Here is a 16,533-nt window from a genome sequence, read left to right on the forward strand (position 1 = left end):
GACGGGATTGGTTAGGTACAATAACACAAACATATTTAAAAAACATGTAATTTTTTATTTTTATATATAAGCCCTTTGCAAATCATGTACACTAAAGTCTTTTTACAAATATAAGTAACGACATTACACATAAAAAACACTGAAACACAGACCAGATCAGATCCCAAGGGAGGTCTGGTGTTTCTGTAAGATCAGTATCGTTGTTTTATTGTCGGAGAGAACGTAGACGGGGAGAGATGATCCAAGTTCAGGCTGGGAGGTGTAATCGGAGCTCCAACCTAGTTTTGGTTTTTAAAGAATGGTTTTCACTGTTTGCAGTGCCATTCATTTACATTCGGTTGTATAGATCCATTTGAAGTGTGCTGTTTTTTTGCCCTCCCTCCATAGGTGGCCTCCCTTCAGCCTTTGTTTGTAATCCTCGTTTTAAAGTGCCAGCTGTGAAATAAAGTTTTGGATCTTAGCTTGCGTGGCAGTGTTTTATTTTCGGCTCTCTGACTTATAATTGTGAATATTACAATATAAGCTCTATTAACAGCTCTAATAACAGCTCTATTATCCCAACAAACAATGAAAAAATAAATAAATAATATATTGTGTATTACTAAGTCCTTGAATTTTACACGAATCGTTCAATGATTACTTGGTCATGAATACTTGAGCTTTGACGAAGAATCGCACACTTGTTGGAAAGTGACGCAAACAGAAGCGAGCGCGAGACCACAGAAGAAGCGGGAGTGGCGCTACAGCCTCGAGCTACAAAAACAGTGATAGTGCGTTAAGTTGAGACAAAGTCCAACAGTTTTTCAGCTCGAAGCTCTCAGAGCTGTTTTCAGTGAGCTGCTTCTGCTTGTTGAAGCATGACTGAGACAGAGTTATACACGCTGCACAAAGGCGTCTATGTGCCTTCAAGTCTCCATCCGCCCGAGAGCCTCAGGTACTACGAGGAGTTTACTTTTCGTCCGGATGACATCCTTATTGTAACGTACCCCAAGTCTGGTGAGTGATTGCAGTTCGACGGCAAATGGTTTCTTTTATGCTAAAGAGGGGTTTGTTTTAGTGGGCTGGAAGAGGATTTTTCAACCTGTCGTTTTCTTATTATTAGCAGCAATTACACTATATAATCGTCCTGGCGTTACGTCGTTTAAAACAAGGATTGCTCTTCATTTTATGCGACCATTTTAATGGTATGTATTTAGCATTAAATTTCATTGTGGGGTTTATTTTAAATGTGGGAACCTTTTTGGAAAGCTCTCATCCCCGACTGTCCGTTGAGTTTCCGGTAGAAACAGGTAAGAGATGCCCGGCGTCTAAATATTTATGCAATTCACCCCAAACCTGAGAACCTCATTTCTCTGGATCACCAGTGACCGTCTGCCACTAAGTTATTGCCGATGTTTCCGTGTGTATTTATGCCTAATGTCTTTGTGTTGACTACAGTCTATAGAAGCAATGTATGAGGGTTATAAAACACATAAATTACCTGTTTCATGAGTATATTTATGACTCTGTGTTATTGTATAACTAGTCCAGTCATTTTAGTCCACTTAAAATATCTCTATAGAACTGTAGTGTTGTATTTGTAATTTCTGCTGCCCTGTTGGCAAGATCTCTTATAAATAAATAAATAAATAAATAAATAAATAAATAAATAAATAAATGATGTCAGTGAACGCTGGATAAATGAAGAATCTGCCTCGTGATAGGAATGCTCCTTCTAGCTCAAAATGACTGGATTTCATTCATGAGAGATGTGTTTGGCATACTGTAACAGGTATTACAATTAAATAATATGAGATACGCATTAAATTGTCGTCTAGACAACTTTGGACCAGTATCAGAAAGTTCTAGGTAAGACTATGGAGCCTTGAAAGGATCAGCAGAGAAGGAACCACACAATGATAGATAAGATGTGATTTGGATAGAAACTGTATTGAAAGTTGTAAAGTTTACAAACCCTGCCTGTGTAAAGCCGGCTTCCTACAGTGCACAAATGCACATTAAAGGGCTCAAAAATAAAATCAAAACCAAACATCCTCTTTAAGGAAATTCACCAAAGAGTTTCAATTAAAGAGCTTCTCAGTCCACTTCTCTTTGGAAAGAGAAATTAGAGTTCCTTGTGTGTGTGTGTGTGTGTGTGTGTGTGTGTGTGTGTGTCGGTCCACTGGTTCTAACACTACCCGGGTAGATTTTTAAAGTGTTAGTCTTATCTGTGTCAAGGAATGTAGTTATAGTCCTGAGGTTTGCTGAAGATGAATCCCACGGCTGGCCACACCTTACTCTGGTCCGTCTACAGTCACTCTCTTGGGATTGGCTCGCCACTGAACCCACAGGGTTCAGATCTCGAATGATCTAGTCCTGGTCAAAAAACAATCTATGCACACAGTGCACAGTGCATACATTACTATTTTATCTATGCTTCTTCCATCACTCATCGTTCAGTCAAGTATTGCTCAGGTATAACAAATTATTTTAGTTATACAATGTCTCAACCATCATGAAATAACTTGAGTTACATCACACAAGGTTTTAATGCAACAGAAAATATACCTTATATTTACCCTTTTAAGAATAAATAAGATTCACTCTCACATATTTATCCTTTTAACAGCTCGCTTTTAACTGTTCTTCTTTTTAAGATATTTCAACTTGAATTATTTCTCAGAAAAATATATCAACTTCTTAAAACATTAATACTTCAACAGAGTAATGAGATCCCTCACATTTTATAATCACATTTTATGAACTTTTTGCATCTTTATCAAATGAATTAACTTTTTTTTTTTTCCCTGTCCCGTTTGGATCTTTAGCCATCAGAATTGTTGTCTTAAGGCCAAGAGAGATGCCAAGCGGATTTACTTTACCAAGTGGATCATCATGGCCTTGCCATATTGGTTCATTTGACTGACCTTTATTATAAATATGTATTTATTCTATTTTCGGTTGTTACAGTCGGGACACACATGACTGGGGGATAGGACAGGGAGAAAGAATGAAAGAAAGAGAGGGAGAGAAAGAAAAATAGAGGGGAGAAGAGATGGTGAGAAAGGGGAGAAGAAAGAAAGAGAAAACAAACAAAACACCTGGATCACCTGTATGGAGAAAAAAAAACAGAAGAGAAAACAAACAAACAAAAAAGAGCAACATAATAAATACAGCACCATCACAATAAACTAGCTAGCAGTAGATAACAGTAGATACTAAATATTAAATGTTATTGTGCAGCACGCAAGATAGACAGCGCACAATGTGCTTTGAGGTAGCAGCCAAGAAAGGTGTAGTTTGTGTCTGTGAACACCCGTGTGTACACCTGTGTGGATAAGCATGCTTGTATTCCAAAGGTTTCTCCATGTAACGATCTGCTAGGGAGTGTGGGGAGCCAAAGCCCCGTCCCCCAGGGCGTGAAGCAGGAATGGAGGAGATCCAGGCCCCAGACATCCAGAGGCCCCAGAGTACGAGGACCCAAGGAGGACCACCAAAGGGGGGGAACCGTGCCACCCTCCTGGGAAGAGCTGAGTAGAGCCCTAAACGAGAGGTCACCCAGCAGCCACAGCGCACAGGCCAGAGGGGGTTGCAGTGGCGTGCCCGCGGGCTCTGCCGGCAGCCAGCCGCGCCAGAGAGGACTGAGCTTCAGGCCCAGAGACCAGAGGTCTGAGGGCCCCCCACGCCCCGGAAAGGGCCCAGCTGGGCCACAGGCGCCAGGCCCCGCCAATTGGCCACCAGGAGTGAGCCGGTACATACCTGAGCACCCAGCACCAGTCGACAAGAACCACCAGCACACCAACATCTGAGGGTATCAGCCACCGGCAGGGAGTGTGGTGAGGGGAGATAGGCCTCCGTACTTTGGAGGGCCTGAGATGTTCCCAGAGAGGTCGAGTCTAAGGCCCAACCTGACATATAGACACAGACGAACAGGCGCACGCAGACTCAAATGTGCATTCCTACCCCCATATACACAACCAAATACTCGGCACTTACCCAACGTGTAGACAGACACAAGTAGACACTGCACAGACATTCACACTCCCCAAACATACTCTATATCCCAGGTCCCTTAATGCATATAGACACTGAAAACCCTCAGTGTCTATATGCATTAAAATTGAGGGTAGGGCACCAGCGCCAGAGGTGGGTTGGAATACACCGACCATCCTCTGGATGCTGTAAAACGTGCCCACCCCCAAGGCCCTATATGTATGTGTTATGTGAGAGTGTGAGTAATGTGGATGTCTAGGTTGCAGAATAAAATTGAGGCACAGGTGGCCAGAAGGGGACAGAGGGGGAGTGCCTCCCCTGCACCCTGGTGACATATCTGCACCCCAAGCCCTGCGTGTGTGGGTGGGTGTGGTAGAGCACAGTAATGTTAGAACACACAGAAATACACAGAAATCGCTAAGCAGTAGCTTAATACTAGCGGTTAGGTGGGCACATTTTGATATATTCTTCAGCACTTAAAATTAAACATCTGCAAATCAGTGACGTTACAGTACTTTAAACATAAATATCACAACTCCGACTGGTTGTTTTTAAACAGGAAATAGATTAACAGCAGTCAACGACATGTCTTTATGGCGCTAACATTCATGTGGCATCCCTTACCGGAGCTCGTGGTGAGATAGCTCGCCCGGCTGACGCAGCTTCCCACGGCCGTATCTCACAGATTTCAGATCCTAATTAATAGCCATCTATTAACTACTAGTATGTGAAGATAAATTGCGAATTTAACTTTTATTTTAGCTTTCCTTACCGGGATCTTTCAGCTAATTTGGCGGTTGCCCAGTGGCGTGTCTAGAAAATTTTTGTTGGGGGGGCCAGGTAGGGGCACAGATTTGGAGAAGGGTGGCAGATGTAATTGGCAGATAATGTTAAAAAAAGATCCTACCAACCGTTAACCATAATTCAATAACCCTATAAACCTAATAATCGAATGCACTTTTAACTCTTATTAGAATGAGATTTTAACTAGAATGAGATTTGCACTACGGTGCAAAGTTTTTAGATACTGCGTTGATAAAGTACAAGAGATACAATCAGTGCTTTGTCAGTGTTTATTCAGCATTCAAGGACAGCAATATTTGCATAGTATTTTTACTGACATATAGTGCACATATGTTTTGGGCAAAAACATTTTTGAATATTAAAATACGAACATTTTTAACATACAATTAGCAAATTAGCCAATACCAATGCAAAACTTTATCTGCCTATTAAAAAAAGAAGATAATCTTCTTACAAACTTTGATTTTGAAACAGGAAAAAAGTGGGGAAACAAATGAAAAGACTAACATTAGAATGAAACCTGAAAGCAAGTAAATACTTTCTATGCTGCCTTATGGTTAACTTTGGTAATATTGATGTATAAAGAACAACACTGGCTGATGATGAAATACAGTCAGTTGGCATGGTGACACCACCAGTAATAACCTGCAGGGCTGGACTGGGACAAAAAATTGGGCATTTTGACTACAGACCGGCCCACCAGGTATTAAAGCCATATAGCCTTTGAATGAAAACAAACGCTGTTGTGACAGTGATGTACACTGTCTTTTTGGTATATGTATGATTTCTATACATTTTACATCAGATAAAAACTTTGTTCGCAAGATTCAGATAATTATTTAATAAAAGCTAGATATTTTAAATGAGAATAAGAAAGAAAATTATTTCTTTGTGCCCCCTCTCCCTGTTAATGCTCTACCTGGCCCCCTGGCATAACTTTGCTAGACCCGCCCCTGCACAGTTACCAGCTGTCAGCTACTTAGAAAAGGATCCTGGTGTTATTTGTCTCTCAGAAACAGTTCATAACTTCCCTTCAACTCATCCATGTCACTTAAAAGGTAAACCTGTTTCTCCATCACCTGTTCAGCTCTGATGATTCAGTAAGGACATCTCCTGGTTTCATCTGCATGTTTCCCTCTCACCACATATCCAAACCGACATCATGACCAGCAGCTTTTACAGCTGTGGCTCCAGCAAACATCAGCTGATACTAGAAATTAATATTAAATAAATTCTAACAACAGCTGACCAAGCTTAAACGTGCTGCTGTTGTTTAACGCGACGTCCGCTGGTTTCCTCTTTCTGGCGCAAAGTGGGCGATAAACAAACAAGAGAGAAAAGCCGATCAGCTGATCATTGATCAGTTTCACGATTGAAGTAGGAACAGGAGAGGGAGGGGAGAGGATGAGAGGAGAAGAGGCAGCTGTGCAGCGTAACGACAGAATAACTCCAGCTTTGTGTCTTTTTTTTCATTATAGCTGAAGTACGGGACAAACTGCGTCCCTTCTCAGCTCAATACCAAACGTGTAATATTTTCTCTGAATGAGGGACCATTCCATTTTTTAAGGAGCCGTTGGCATCTCTACTAACTAACCTTATGAATAAAATAAAGTTCACTATCAGTAAAATCATAGCACCCACCTGTGTAGAAACTCCATCATGCTAGCTAGCACGCAGTACGAGTTATCGTAACTGACTGTAAAAAGTCAGCACAACGAAAATAAACTACCCCTAAACTTGGTTTATATCTGACCCAGATAGACTGCAGGTCATAACTTCTTACCTGAAGTTCAGTTCACCTGATACTCGGACCGGTGGCCACCTTGGGTCTCTCCTCCTCCTGCCTCCCCTTCCCTCATCCACCTGCTGGCCTCTGTGGAAGCTCCGCCATAGCCACCACCAAACAACTAAGTTATTTTTACACATCGGCCAGCATCTGGCCAACCCACCACCTTTCATTGTTCATGCCGTTACAAAAATAAATAAATAAATAAGTCATCAGCCCACCGGGCAAATGCCCGGTATGCCCGATGGCCAGTCCAGCTATGTTAACTTGTTAATCTTTCGCCGAAAAATTGTTTTCTGCGGTGCTGTCTTTCGTGCTTGGCTCTCCTTCCTTTGCTAACATGATGCTCATAGTGCAGAAGCCCATGCTGCATTCACATACACTCAGATATCTGAGCTTCACTGTGAACCCATAATCGTACAGTTCATATTTCATTGAATTTTCTTGTTTTAGCTTCGGGGTGGCACCTGGAGTGGCCAGTCGGGGGGGGGGGCACAGTAATGGCTTTCACAAAAGGAAATGTTAGCTAACAGAAAGTCATCTCAAGGCATACTCGCCTCCTAGTGGCAGGGAGGGAAATTACACCTTCAACCTTATTCAGCAGCACAACCCACAAATCTGATTCGGGTTACAATATGTTTTACAGATTAGAAGAAATTCTTTTATAACAATCATTTTCTGGGAAATACTGGAAGTCACTTTTTTGGCACAACACTAGTTTTTAAACAGTCCTGTTACAAGCTAGCAGCTGCAGGCCTTTCTTAGCATAGTGACTTTGATATTATCGAGAGAGCAGCAGAAGTGCGACAAATATGAAATGACAGGTCTTTAAAGAGATTTTAAGTGAGCAAAAAGGACTGGACTGATTCTAATACAGGTATAGTTGCACAGAGCAACTGTACCTGTATTAGTGCATTATACCTGCATCCTTTCTTCATTTTATATACAAACCCCTTGTAAAATATTTTCAGTACATTCTATTTATCAAGATGAGCAATAACATAAAAAAAAAAAATCACAGAATCACTTTTTGGAACAATGCTGGTTTTTCCAAAGAGACTGACCCTGTATACCTTATATGAATGTGCTGCGTAGTATTAAGGCTCAAGAATGTCTTCTGGCACTTTTCTTTATGTTTTTATTAAAGGTGCTGTGACAATAGATATATGACTTTACATGCTACTTGCCCTTTTAGCACAATGAATCATGTCACCACATCCGGTTGATTTTTAGTCATAAAGCCACAGACAGCAGAGCATTTCTACCAGCAGCTGGGGGTAGCTGTAGCTCAGTAAGTAGAGCAGGTCACCTAATTATCAGAAGGTTGGTGGTTTGATCCCTGGCTCCTCCAGTCTGCATATCAAGTATCCATAGGCAAGATATTAACCCCTACTAACTAACCAGTTGCTCTCTGATGCATCCATCAGTGTGAATGTAGTTAGAGTGCTTGTGAGAATTGGCGAGTGTAGTATGTTGTATGGAGTGCTTTGAATACTCTGGGAGAGTAGAGAATCTATATGAGAATCAGTGTATTTACAACTTAAAATGTGATATTCACTACCAGAATGGTGTTTTTTACTTGCAAAAACGGAGGAATACAAGTGAAGTTTTATTAGAGTTTGGACATATTCTCTACAAACTATTTGTGAATACCAAAAACAATCAGCGGGCGATGGATGGATTTAAAAGGACGGACAGGAAGTGGACTAGATCCCCATAGATCAGCTCTGTCTTAGACAGGGACTTTAGCTTGGATAAAATTTAAAAAGTTAAATAAATACAGTGCTAACTGAAGAAAAATGGATGGCTTATTGTGTTTTAGTTTAAGCTTTCTCATTATTACAAGAGAAGAATGCATATTTAGGGAACTGTGTACAACTGGTTCATTGTCAAGCCAGCATTCAGTTTTGCTAGAATGGCAAGACAGATCTGAGCAGCACAAACGAAACTTTTTGCAGCACAAATCAGCACAAATGTTTGACATCAACTTTTTTAAATTTGAAGAATGTGTGGGCGGCCAACTTCACTCAGGTTTGCCAGTGTCACGAAATGAGGTGAGCGAGTTTCTGCTGACAACTGTGGGCCTATAGTAAATATTTGAATACTGCATTAAGCTCGCTTTGTACAGAAAGATCGGTCAAAAGACCCTTCAGTAACAGACTCGTGAGTAGAACATAAAATGCCCACAGACTGTCCTGAACATACTATGCACAATCACAAGGTAAGGCAAACAAGTGAAACATATATCTGGTCTAGTACATTAAGGTGAAAGATTCTGGAACTCACTAATTTCTAAACCTTGGTTATTGTCACGGTACTGAGTCTGGGGACGCAGGGTTTGCGTTTTCTGGTTTTTGAATATTCTTTGATTTAGTGTTATTCATGTCATAGTCTTTGTATTTCTTGTTTCTTAGTTATTTTCTGTAGTTTCTAGGATTTAGGTTCTGCTTGTATGCCTTTGCTGTATTCCACATTTCATATCTACTCACCCTTTTCTCTATGTTCATGCAGCTCCTGTGTCCAGACTATGTTCCCTCCTTCTCCCTAGTCAGTCATATCTCCTGGTCTCAGAGTCAAATCCGCGTCTTAGTCTGTGCCTAATGTTTACTGTAGAATTTTGATAGTTCCTTGTGTAGTGCTTAGTGTGTTTAGGTTTGCTTCCTCCCTGTCTCGTTATGTTTGAGTACTCCCAGCTGTGCTGTCCTCCCGTGTCTCATTCCCTCGTTATCCCTTTGTGTATTTAAGCCATTTGTCTTCCTCTGTTTGCTGCTGGATTATCTGCGCATCTCCCCTTGTGTTTCTACGTCTCGTGTTTCCCCATGCTCCAGGTTTCCATGTCTCAGGTTTCTTTGTACTTGTTTTTTAGGTTTCTCCCAGTTTAGGTTTCGCTAGTTTAGTCATTCTCACCTTTGGCTTTGTTTGTATTCTGCTCCGCCATAATAAAGGCTCACTTTCAGTTCAAGTTCTGTTCCATCTCCAATGCTTGCGTTTGGGTCCTCTCACTCTCTCCCTTCCACACTCTGCCAGCGTAGAAGTGTCAGAACAATCTAGCCACAACATGGACCCAACACTCGCTCCTTGTGAGGAGCTCCGGGAGGACTTAATTCACACAGTGGATTTACTGTGCCATCAGTGGCTGGAGAGGTCCAATAAGGAATACCGTGATGGTCATAAAGATTGTAGCTAGCCGGCTACAAAGCCTGGTTTCCAGCTTCCTCTTGGTAGTGGACTTTCTCCGACCTTTGATTACGTTTCTCCTGAGCCTGGAAATTTAAAGTCTGTGTTTTCAGAGACAGAATCATCTGCTCTAAGGACTTAAAGAACTGTGTTACTCCCGCTCCTCCCTGGTCTGGAATAATAATTCCAAAGATTGTTTATTCTGAGACTGTGACTGTGGAATAGGGCTCCTCAGAAACTGAAACTCCCCCCAGAGGCTGAGTCTGTGACCTCAGCTGGCTCTGCACTCCTGGAGGCAGTGCAGCCTTCTTCTCCACCTCCGTCAGCTGGGAGCTAGGCGAGTTCATCCAGCCAGCCATCCCGATCAGATTGCATGGGCTGCGCAGCCCCAGCTGCTGCATCCTGAGCCAGCTGTGTGCCCTGCACAGCTCCAGATAGCTCTGCTTCAGCCAGAGGTTTCTGCCCCTGCTGGCCCTGTTTCGCCTCAGCCAAGCCCCTGCAGCCTCCTGTTTCAGCTGGAGGCTTGCAGGGGTCCGCTGAGTCCGCTCAGCCATTGCCTGCCTCAAGTCGCGCCATACAGTTTATACCACAACAATAAAATGTATTATTATGACTGTCTTCTTCAGTCCTGCTGTCTCCCTGCCGGATCTTCTCCTCTTTCCGTCCACGTCTGACTTCACCTCGTATCTGCTCCTCTTCCTGGAATAACAGAAGACGCCTCCCTGACTTGCCTTGATTATTAATAGCATGCTACTGATTCTATTTATTATTTAAGTTTGGGAAATTCTGTTCGGACACCCTCAGCCCAGTATGATGTGTAAGCGTGTTGCAAAAACCCTCTGCACTCTACATGTTAATCAAGATAATTCAATTCAGTCAAAGCGCTGAGTGAAGATTTGACCCTCAAAACTGAGTGCCAACTCTTTAATGAGCACATCGCAATGTGTGCTCATTGCACTCATTTTATTCCTAACACCTGCCCGTCCACGTCCATCCACCAAGTCATGTCAACACCAGCCACTTTGACGGCGAAGACTCACAATTAATAGCCTAGAAAGGTGGACTCCAGACCTGCCGCCACTTCCCTCCCAGTCGGCCTCCTGACCTACTTCGTCTCCGCCGCCGCCACTTCCCATGCATTTGACCCCCTGAACTGTCTTGCGGTTGACCTCCTGAGTAGACTTGTCGTGTCTTGTGAACCCACTCTGTGGGTTTGTTTGTTTTTTGGGTTTTTTTGCTTCACATTTTGCCATTGCTTTTGTTTTACATGCTCCAGGTTTCCATGTTCCACATCTCAGGTGCTCAGGTCTTTAGTTTCTTTGTACTTCTTTTTCAGGTTTTACTAGTTTAGTCATTGTCACATTTTGCTTTTGTTTGTACTCTGCTCTGCTGTAATAAAGGCTCACTTTCAGTTCAAATTCTGTTCTCTCTCCAATGCTTGCGTTTAGGTCCTCACACTCTCTCCACTCCACGTCTGCCAGCGTAGACGTGACAGTGACAGCCATGGTTTCTTTCTGTTTATTGAAATAGAGGCTTCAAAATAACAACTTGAAGTTGTTACCAAGGGGACAGTGAGGCATGCTTAATCAAAATTGACACTGTATTTTAGGAAGTTGGTGTACAATGACACTTTAATAGCTCTAATATTGGGAGGCCCAAATAAAAGCTAAATCAAAACATGAGATTGTTTCTTTTTTGTAGGTACGACATGGATGCAGGAGATTCTCCCTCTGATCATCAGCGGAGGGGATCCGGCCTCCGTAGAGACTCTTCACAACTGGGACCGTGTTCCATGGCTGGAGGAGAATCGAGCCCGCACCCTCAACCTTGAAAAGAGGCCGTCTCCACGCATGTTTACAACTCACTTCCACTACAGCATGATGCCGCCATCCTTCTTTGAAGTTAAACCAAAGGTAGGTCTGCCACATAGTTTGGTTCGTGGGTCATTAAAGCTGTTCATTTAAATGTGAAAGGGGATGTTTTATGGGTCTCTTTAATTCCTGCTATAGAGTAGCAGCTTCTCCTCCTCAATAATAAATAATTGGCATAGTTATGCTGTGATTCATCCAGGCATAATCTAAATTGAGTGGTTTAAAATATGAATGTAGCACAGGCAACCAACATAAGAATACTTGTAAAATATAAGACATGTAACCAACAGCCCCTAATATTAGCCTGAAAGAAGATAAAACACTGAGTATACAACTTGTCGGAGAAAAATGTGAAAGTCTTAGTCAGGTTTCCTCCACACAGAGAACTGATGTGGAAAGAAAATGAAGTAGCTGAAAGAACATTACAACACAATTTAAAAGACACAACAGCAAGAACAGGGGATTTTTCATTACTCACCACTGACAGCTTCTTATGAGACCTCAGGCTATTACTTAGTAGTTCCTATAAGAAATACAGGGTTTGTATTCTGCTGTGCCTGTGTCCAAGTGTCTGGCATGGCAAAGTAAGCAACCATACAAAAAAAATCACCAGTGAGAAGGTCTGTGATTGCATGTGAAGGACAGGTTATGAACTCAAAGTGCTTTGTCTGTGTAAAACATACATTGTAGTTTTATTTGGTCATAAAGCTACAAACTTAAATGTTGAATGTTTAAAGTGAAGTAATGATTTGTCATTACTCCAGGTCATCTATGTCATGAGGAACCCCAAAGATGTGTTTACGTCTGCTTTTCACTATTTCGGGTCAACTTCGTTCCTGGTGAAACCAGGCCCACAGAGCGAATTCCTCCAGAAGTTCCTAGATGGAGAAGGTTGTTCTTGTTACACTTATGGAACATACAATCTTCATTTACTCTGTATTAGAACAGCAGGTGACATTTAGCCTTTTATTCAGTTGTATTTTACAACTGGTAACAAGAGGATTAAGGATTGCTGAAGTTGAACCATTAGTGCAGAGACGTTTGCTATTGTATTCATAATAACTCAAAGGGAATCTTTTCTTTTTCTTTTAGTTATATTTGGTTCCTGGTTTGACCATGTAAAGGGTTGGCTCAATGCTAAAGATAAAGAGTCCATCATGTACATCTCCTATGAAGAACTTTTAAAGGTGAGAAGAACTGCAAATGCCTTCCAAATAATTTAAACATGAAAAAAAGAGTCGTACACTGAGAGTCGTGGTAAGAACATGAGCTGAACGGTGTTTGTCTGCACGGTGCAGGACCTGAAGGACTCTGTGACCAGAATCGCTCAGTTCATGGAGAAATCTCTGGATACTGAAGTAATAGAGAAGATAGCAGACCGATGCTTGTTCAAGAACATGAAGAAAAACAGCATGTCAAACTACTCGGCTGCTCCTAAAGAATTGATGGACCAGAGCAAGTCTGAATTCTTCAGGAAAGGTGTGTTTTTGTAATACTACTGAGAATGGTTACCGCACCCCCCCCCCCACCCCCACCCCGTCAAACCCCCCCCCCCCCCCCCCACCCCGTCAAACCCCCCCCGAATTATGTTGGTTTTGAAGCTGTACTGTATGGTGAAATAGCATGAGTTATATCTCTTATTTACCCCCCCTATAGCCTCGACTGGCATGTCTAAACAGGACTCTGGGAGGAGGTGAATGTGGACATAGGTTTTAAAATGAAAGTATGCAGGCAGGAAAATGTTGGAGTACCTTGGATTATTGTGTTCCTCCTTTGCATCACTGACCCAGCGCTCTTTTATCAGACTTTTAAAGGTTCTAATTGGTGCGCAAATAGTTTTGACTCTGTGTTTGCACCTGGACGTGCTACCTAGGTTTTAGAAATGAACCAACAACTTTCTAAATGATCACCTGAGATAGGGTTTCGATTTTTAGCTTATAAGCCTGGTAATAGTACGTAAGGAACTGAGAAAAACTGTAACAGAATTTTAGATTTAAAGTCTAAAATAATGGACACAACAGTTCCTTTAATTTAGGTTTAACTCTTCTCTGTGTGTTGTGTTTCAGGAATTGCTGGAGACTGGAAGAATCAGCTAACAGAGGCAGAAGCAGAATGCTTTGATGCTGTTTACAAAGACAAAATGAAAGATGTCAAATATAAATTTGTTTGGGATTAAAAGACTAAATGAAAGTCATTTCATCATAGAATTAGAGAAACAAAGTAGAGCATTAAATGGTTTGTTGATATGTATTCATGAGGTAATTTTGTAGTTATCAACATAAAACTGGTAACAGCATTCTGATTGGTGCAAAACCAAAATCAGCTCTGTTTAAGTGAAACCCTGGTGGAGTGAGGGGGTTGTCAGGGTCGGCGCACTTCAGTGGTGATGTTGAAAGAGCCCGCGAAATAATTTTCCACTAGGCTAGAGAACTGTGAAACTTATAATATCCAATGTCACTGAATGAGAGTGACGATAGGACCAGTAAAATGTAACATGTATTTGTTTATTCTATGCCATTTTGTTTTCTGCTTCCAAACTTTCAAATGATGTACTTTTAACTCAATACCATTTATATTAACTCTTAAGTTGCTTATTCTGCAGATTTTAAAGCATAAAATGTGATAAAAAAGCTATATTGTTACAGATAAAGCTACCCCCTCATGCACAAGTAATTAAAAGCATGTGATATAAACATTCAAAAATTATGATCTAGTAATATAGTGCATATATTCTGCATAATTAAAGTATATTCTAATGCTCAAACATTTGTTCCATTACTTAACCTCCTAAGACCTGAACTCTTCCACGGCATGCATTTTTAATTTCTCTTTGATATTTGGTCACATTGGGGCCTGATGAATGTAAAAACAAAGAATTACCAGATTTTTTTTTTAACCTTAATTTTGTTTTTAAGAAAAATAAGAGCCACATATGAGGATATTTGTTTAAAATTTTGATAGAACAGTAGCAGTATAATGTCCTCGTAAGTGGATATCAGGCCCTTGTAGAGCAAAACTGAGTATTTTGATCTAAATAACCCAAAATGTGATGTCAGGTCCTAGGAGGTTAAGTAGATTTATGCCTTTATTCAATATGAAACAGTTTTTACATTTGGGTGCAATGCAACTTTACATATAATACTTTTGCATCCACACACAGGTCTGCACAAGTATGGAAGTTTTCCTGTGCTGTGTGTTTTTCTGGTCAAATGCTCCGAAGCGTCGCAAGGAGTTATGCTACCCTCTGTAGCTCAGATCATACATCCTGTTGTCTGTTAAAGTGTTCATTGTGCCAGATTAAAGCCCTAAAATCTTGCCTAAGTCATGTTTGCTAAATGTTACTACATGTACAATATTGTTAGAAAGAAGGTACAAGCTAGCAGTGTATGGGACATCAATGATAAAGTGGTGTAAATCATAATTCAGTTCAATGCAATTTTACATCACCAGTCATCTGAAGGCACTTTAGATTATAAGGTAAAGATCATTCAGTATAAGACAGAAAACAGCAACAATCAGAATATCCCTTATGAAAAAGCCCTTGGAGAGAGTGGGAAGGAAGAACTCTATTTCAGCATGAAAATACATCTTGCAGAACCGGACTCAGTCATCTGCCATGACAGGCTGTGAAGTGACCATAAAGACACAGAGTAAAACACAAAATGTATGAGAAGATAAAACCAGTGACGGTTAATGGTGTCATACTGATTATCATGTTTGCTTTCACAGCAGTGGGATTGCTCAGCCTCACAGAAAAGATGGTACTGTCAAGAAAGAATTAGCAGACCCAAAATGATCTGCTTCTTTAGCTTGCTATTTAATCTTCAGTAGCAAGCTACAAACCTTAACTAAGCAAACATTATGAAGTCATTCTGGCTCATAAACCAGTAAAATGGTTTAGGCAGGGTTTTCTTGTGTGGTTCTGAACAGACAGCCTTTGAAAGGTCATGCTGTAAAAGCTGGCAGTAACTGAACGCAAGATTGTTCCATAATTGTTTGTAGTTGTTTGAATCACTACTGCAAATCCTTTTTTCTAATAACTAAGTGCAGGGTGGAGTTTAGAGGGAAATCTTTATCTGTAAAATTCTTTCTTTGTCAGAACATGAACTCTTTTGCTCTTTCACGTGGGTGCATAGGGAAAGAATTTACTAAAACTAATCATAAGTAACGATTATGGAATGCCTCTTTCCCCCCCATAGTTTCCACCGCTTTTCTTTTCTTGTTTCAAATGTTCCTGGACACATTAACAGTTTGCAATCTTTGTAAATATGTAACTATTTAATGACTTAATTTTTTCTGTTTTCGTTTACTCACACTGGCAAAATCTTTCCTCTGCTCCACTTAAAGTCAGAGGAAAACTACTGTGCTTTGTCCTGCAGTAAACAGTCCTTTTGCTACTTTGCAAAGAACTGGTATTCCAACCTTTCCTGAGGTTTTCTTTTTAGTCAAATATTTCCACAGTTTAAATATTAAGATATACTCCCATATGTGCTTTTTGACTGCATAACTTGAACTTAATTTTCATTCACAGATTCTTTAAGTTTAGGTTAGCATAGTCAAAAATGATAAACAATGAACAAACTCGCATGTGTAGTGCTACATAAACTCAACATTTCATTGTTGTTTCTGTTTAGCTGTCGAATTATAAATAATGTCCCACTGCGAAAGGACGCGCGCTGTTGACCTTCTGGAATTCAGATGGAGACAGTTTGAAATTCTACTTTCTTTATAAATTAAGCAGAACATCACCCTGCACTCGCTCTTTTAAAATGGGGATATTCATCAACCAAGCAGCTCACTTCAGTAACGGTGTGCGATTTTTGACAATCTAACATGAAGATAAATCAAACGCAAACCTTTCTTTACAGTCTTTATGAATGGATCTTTACATCCATAAAGACTGTGAACAGTCTCTACAGTTGT

The 16,533-nt window shown here is 40.9% G+C and overlaps 1 protein-coding gene across 1 annotated transcript; it reads left to right on the forward strand.

The window, feature by feature from the left end:
* Positions 1-801: 801 nt before the first annotated feature.
* Positions 802-15,331, forward strand: LOC134633304 (sulfotransferase 2B1-like). The gene is made up of 6 exons (XM_063482180.1): positions 802-996; positions 11,441-11,652; positions 12,375-12,501; positions 12,703-12,797; positions 12,909-13,089; positions 13,677-15,331. The coding sequence occupies exons 1-6, from the start codon at positions 858-860 to the stop codon at positions 13,784-13,786; spliced, it is 864 nt and encodes a 287-aa protein (XP_063338250.1). The 5' UTR covers positions 802-857; the 3' UTR covers positions 13,787-15,331.
* The last annotated feature ends 1,202 nt before the right edge of the window (positions 15,332-16,533 follow it).

The sequence above is a fragment of the Pelmatolapia mariae genome, linkage group LG8, assembly GCF_036321145.2.
Source record: "Pelmatolapia mariae isolate MD_Pm_ZW linkage group LG8, Pm_UMD_F_2, whole genome shotgun sequence".
Lineage (NCBI taxonomy): Eukaryota > Metazoa > Chordata > Actinopteri > Cichliformes > Cichlidae > Pelmatolapia > Pelmatolapia mariae.

Excerpts from the sequence above, each read along its gene's own strand:
- LOC134633304 (XM_063482180.1), top strand. The coding sequence starts at position 858 with ATGACTGAGACAGAGTTATACACGCTGCACAAAGGCGTCTATGTGCCT. Across the intron at positions 12,502-12,702 it reads GAAGTTCCTAGATGGAGAAG|TTATATTTGGTTCCTGGTTT; the intron begins GTTGTTCTTGTT and ends TTTTTCTTTTAG. Across the intron at positions 13,090-13,676 it reads GTCTGAATTCTTCAGGAAAG|GAATTGCTGGAGACTGGAAG; the intron begins GTGTGTTTTTGT and ends GTTGTGTTTCAG.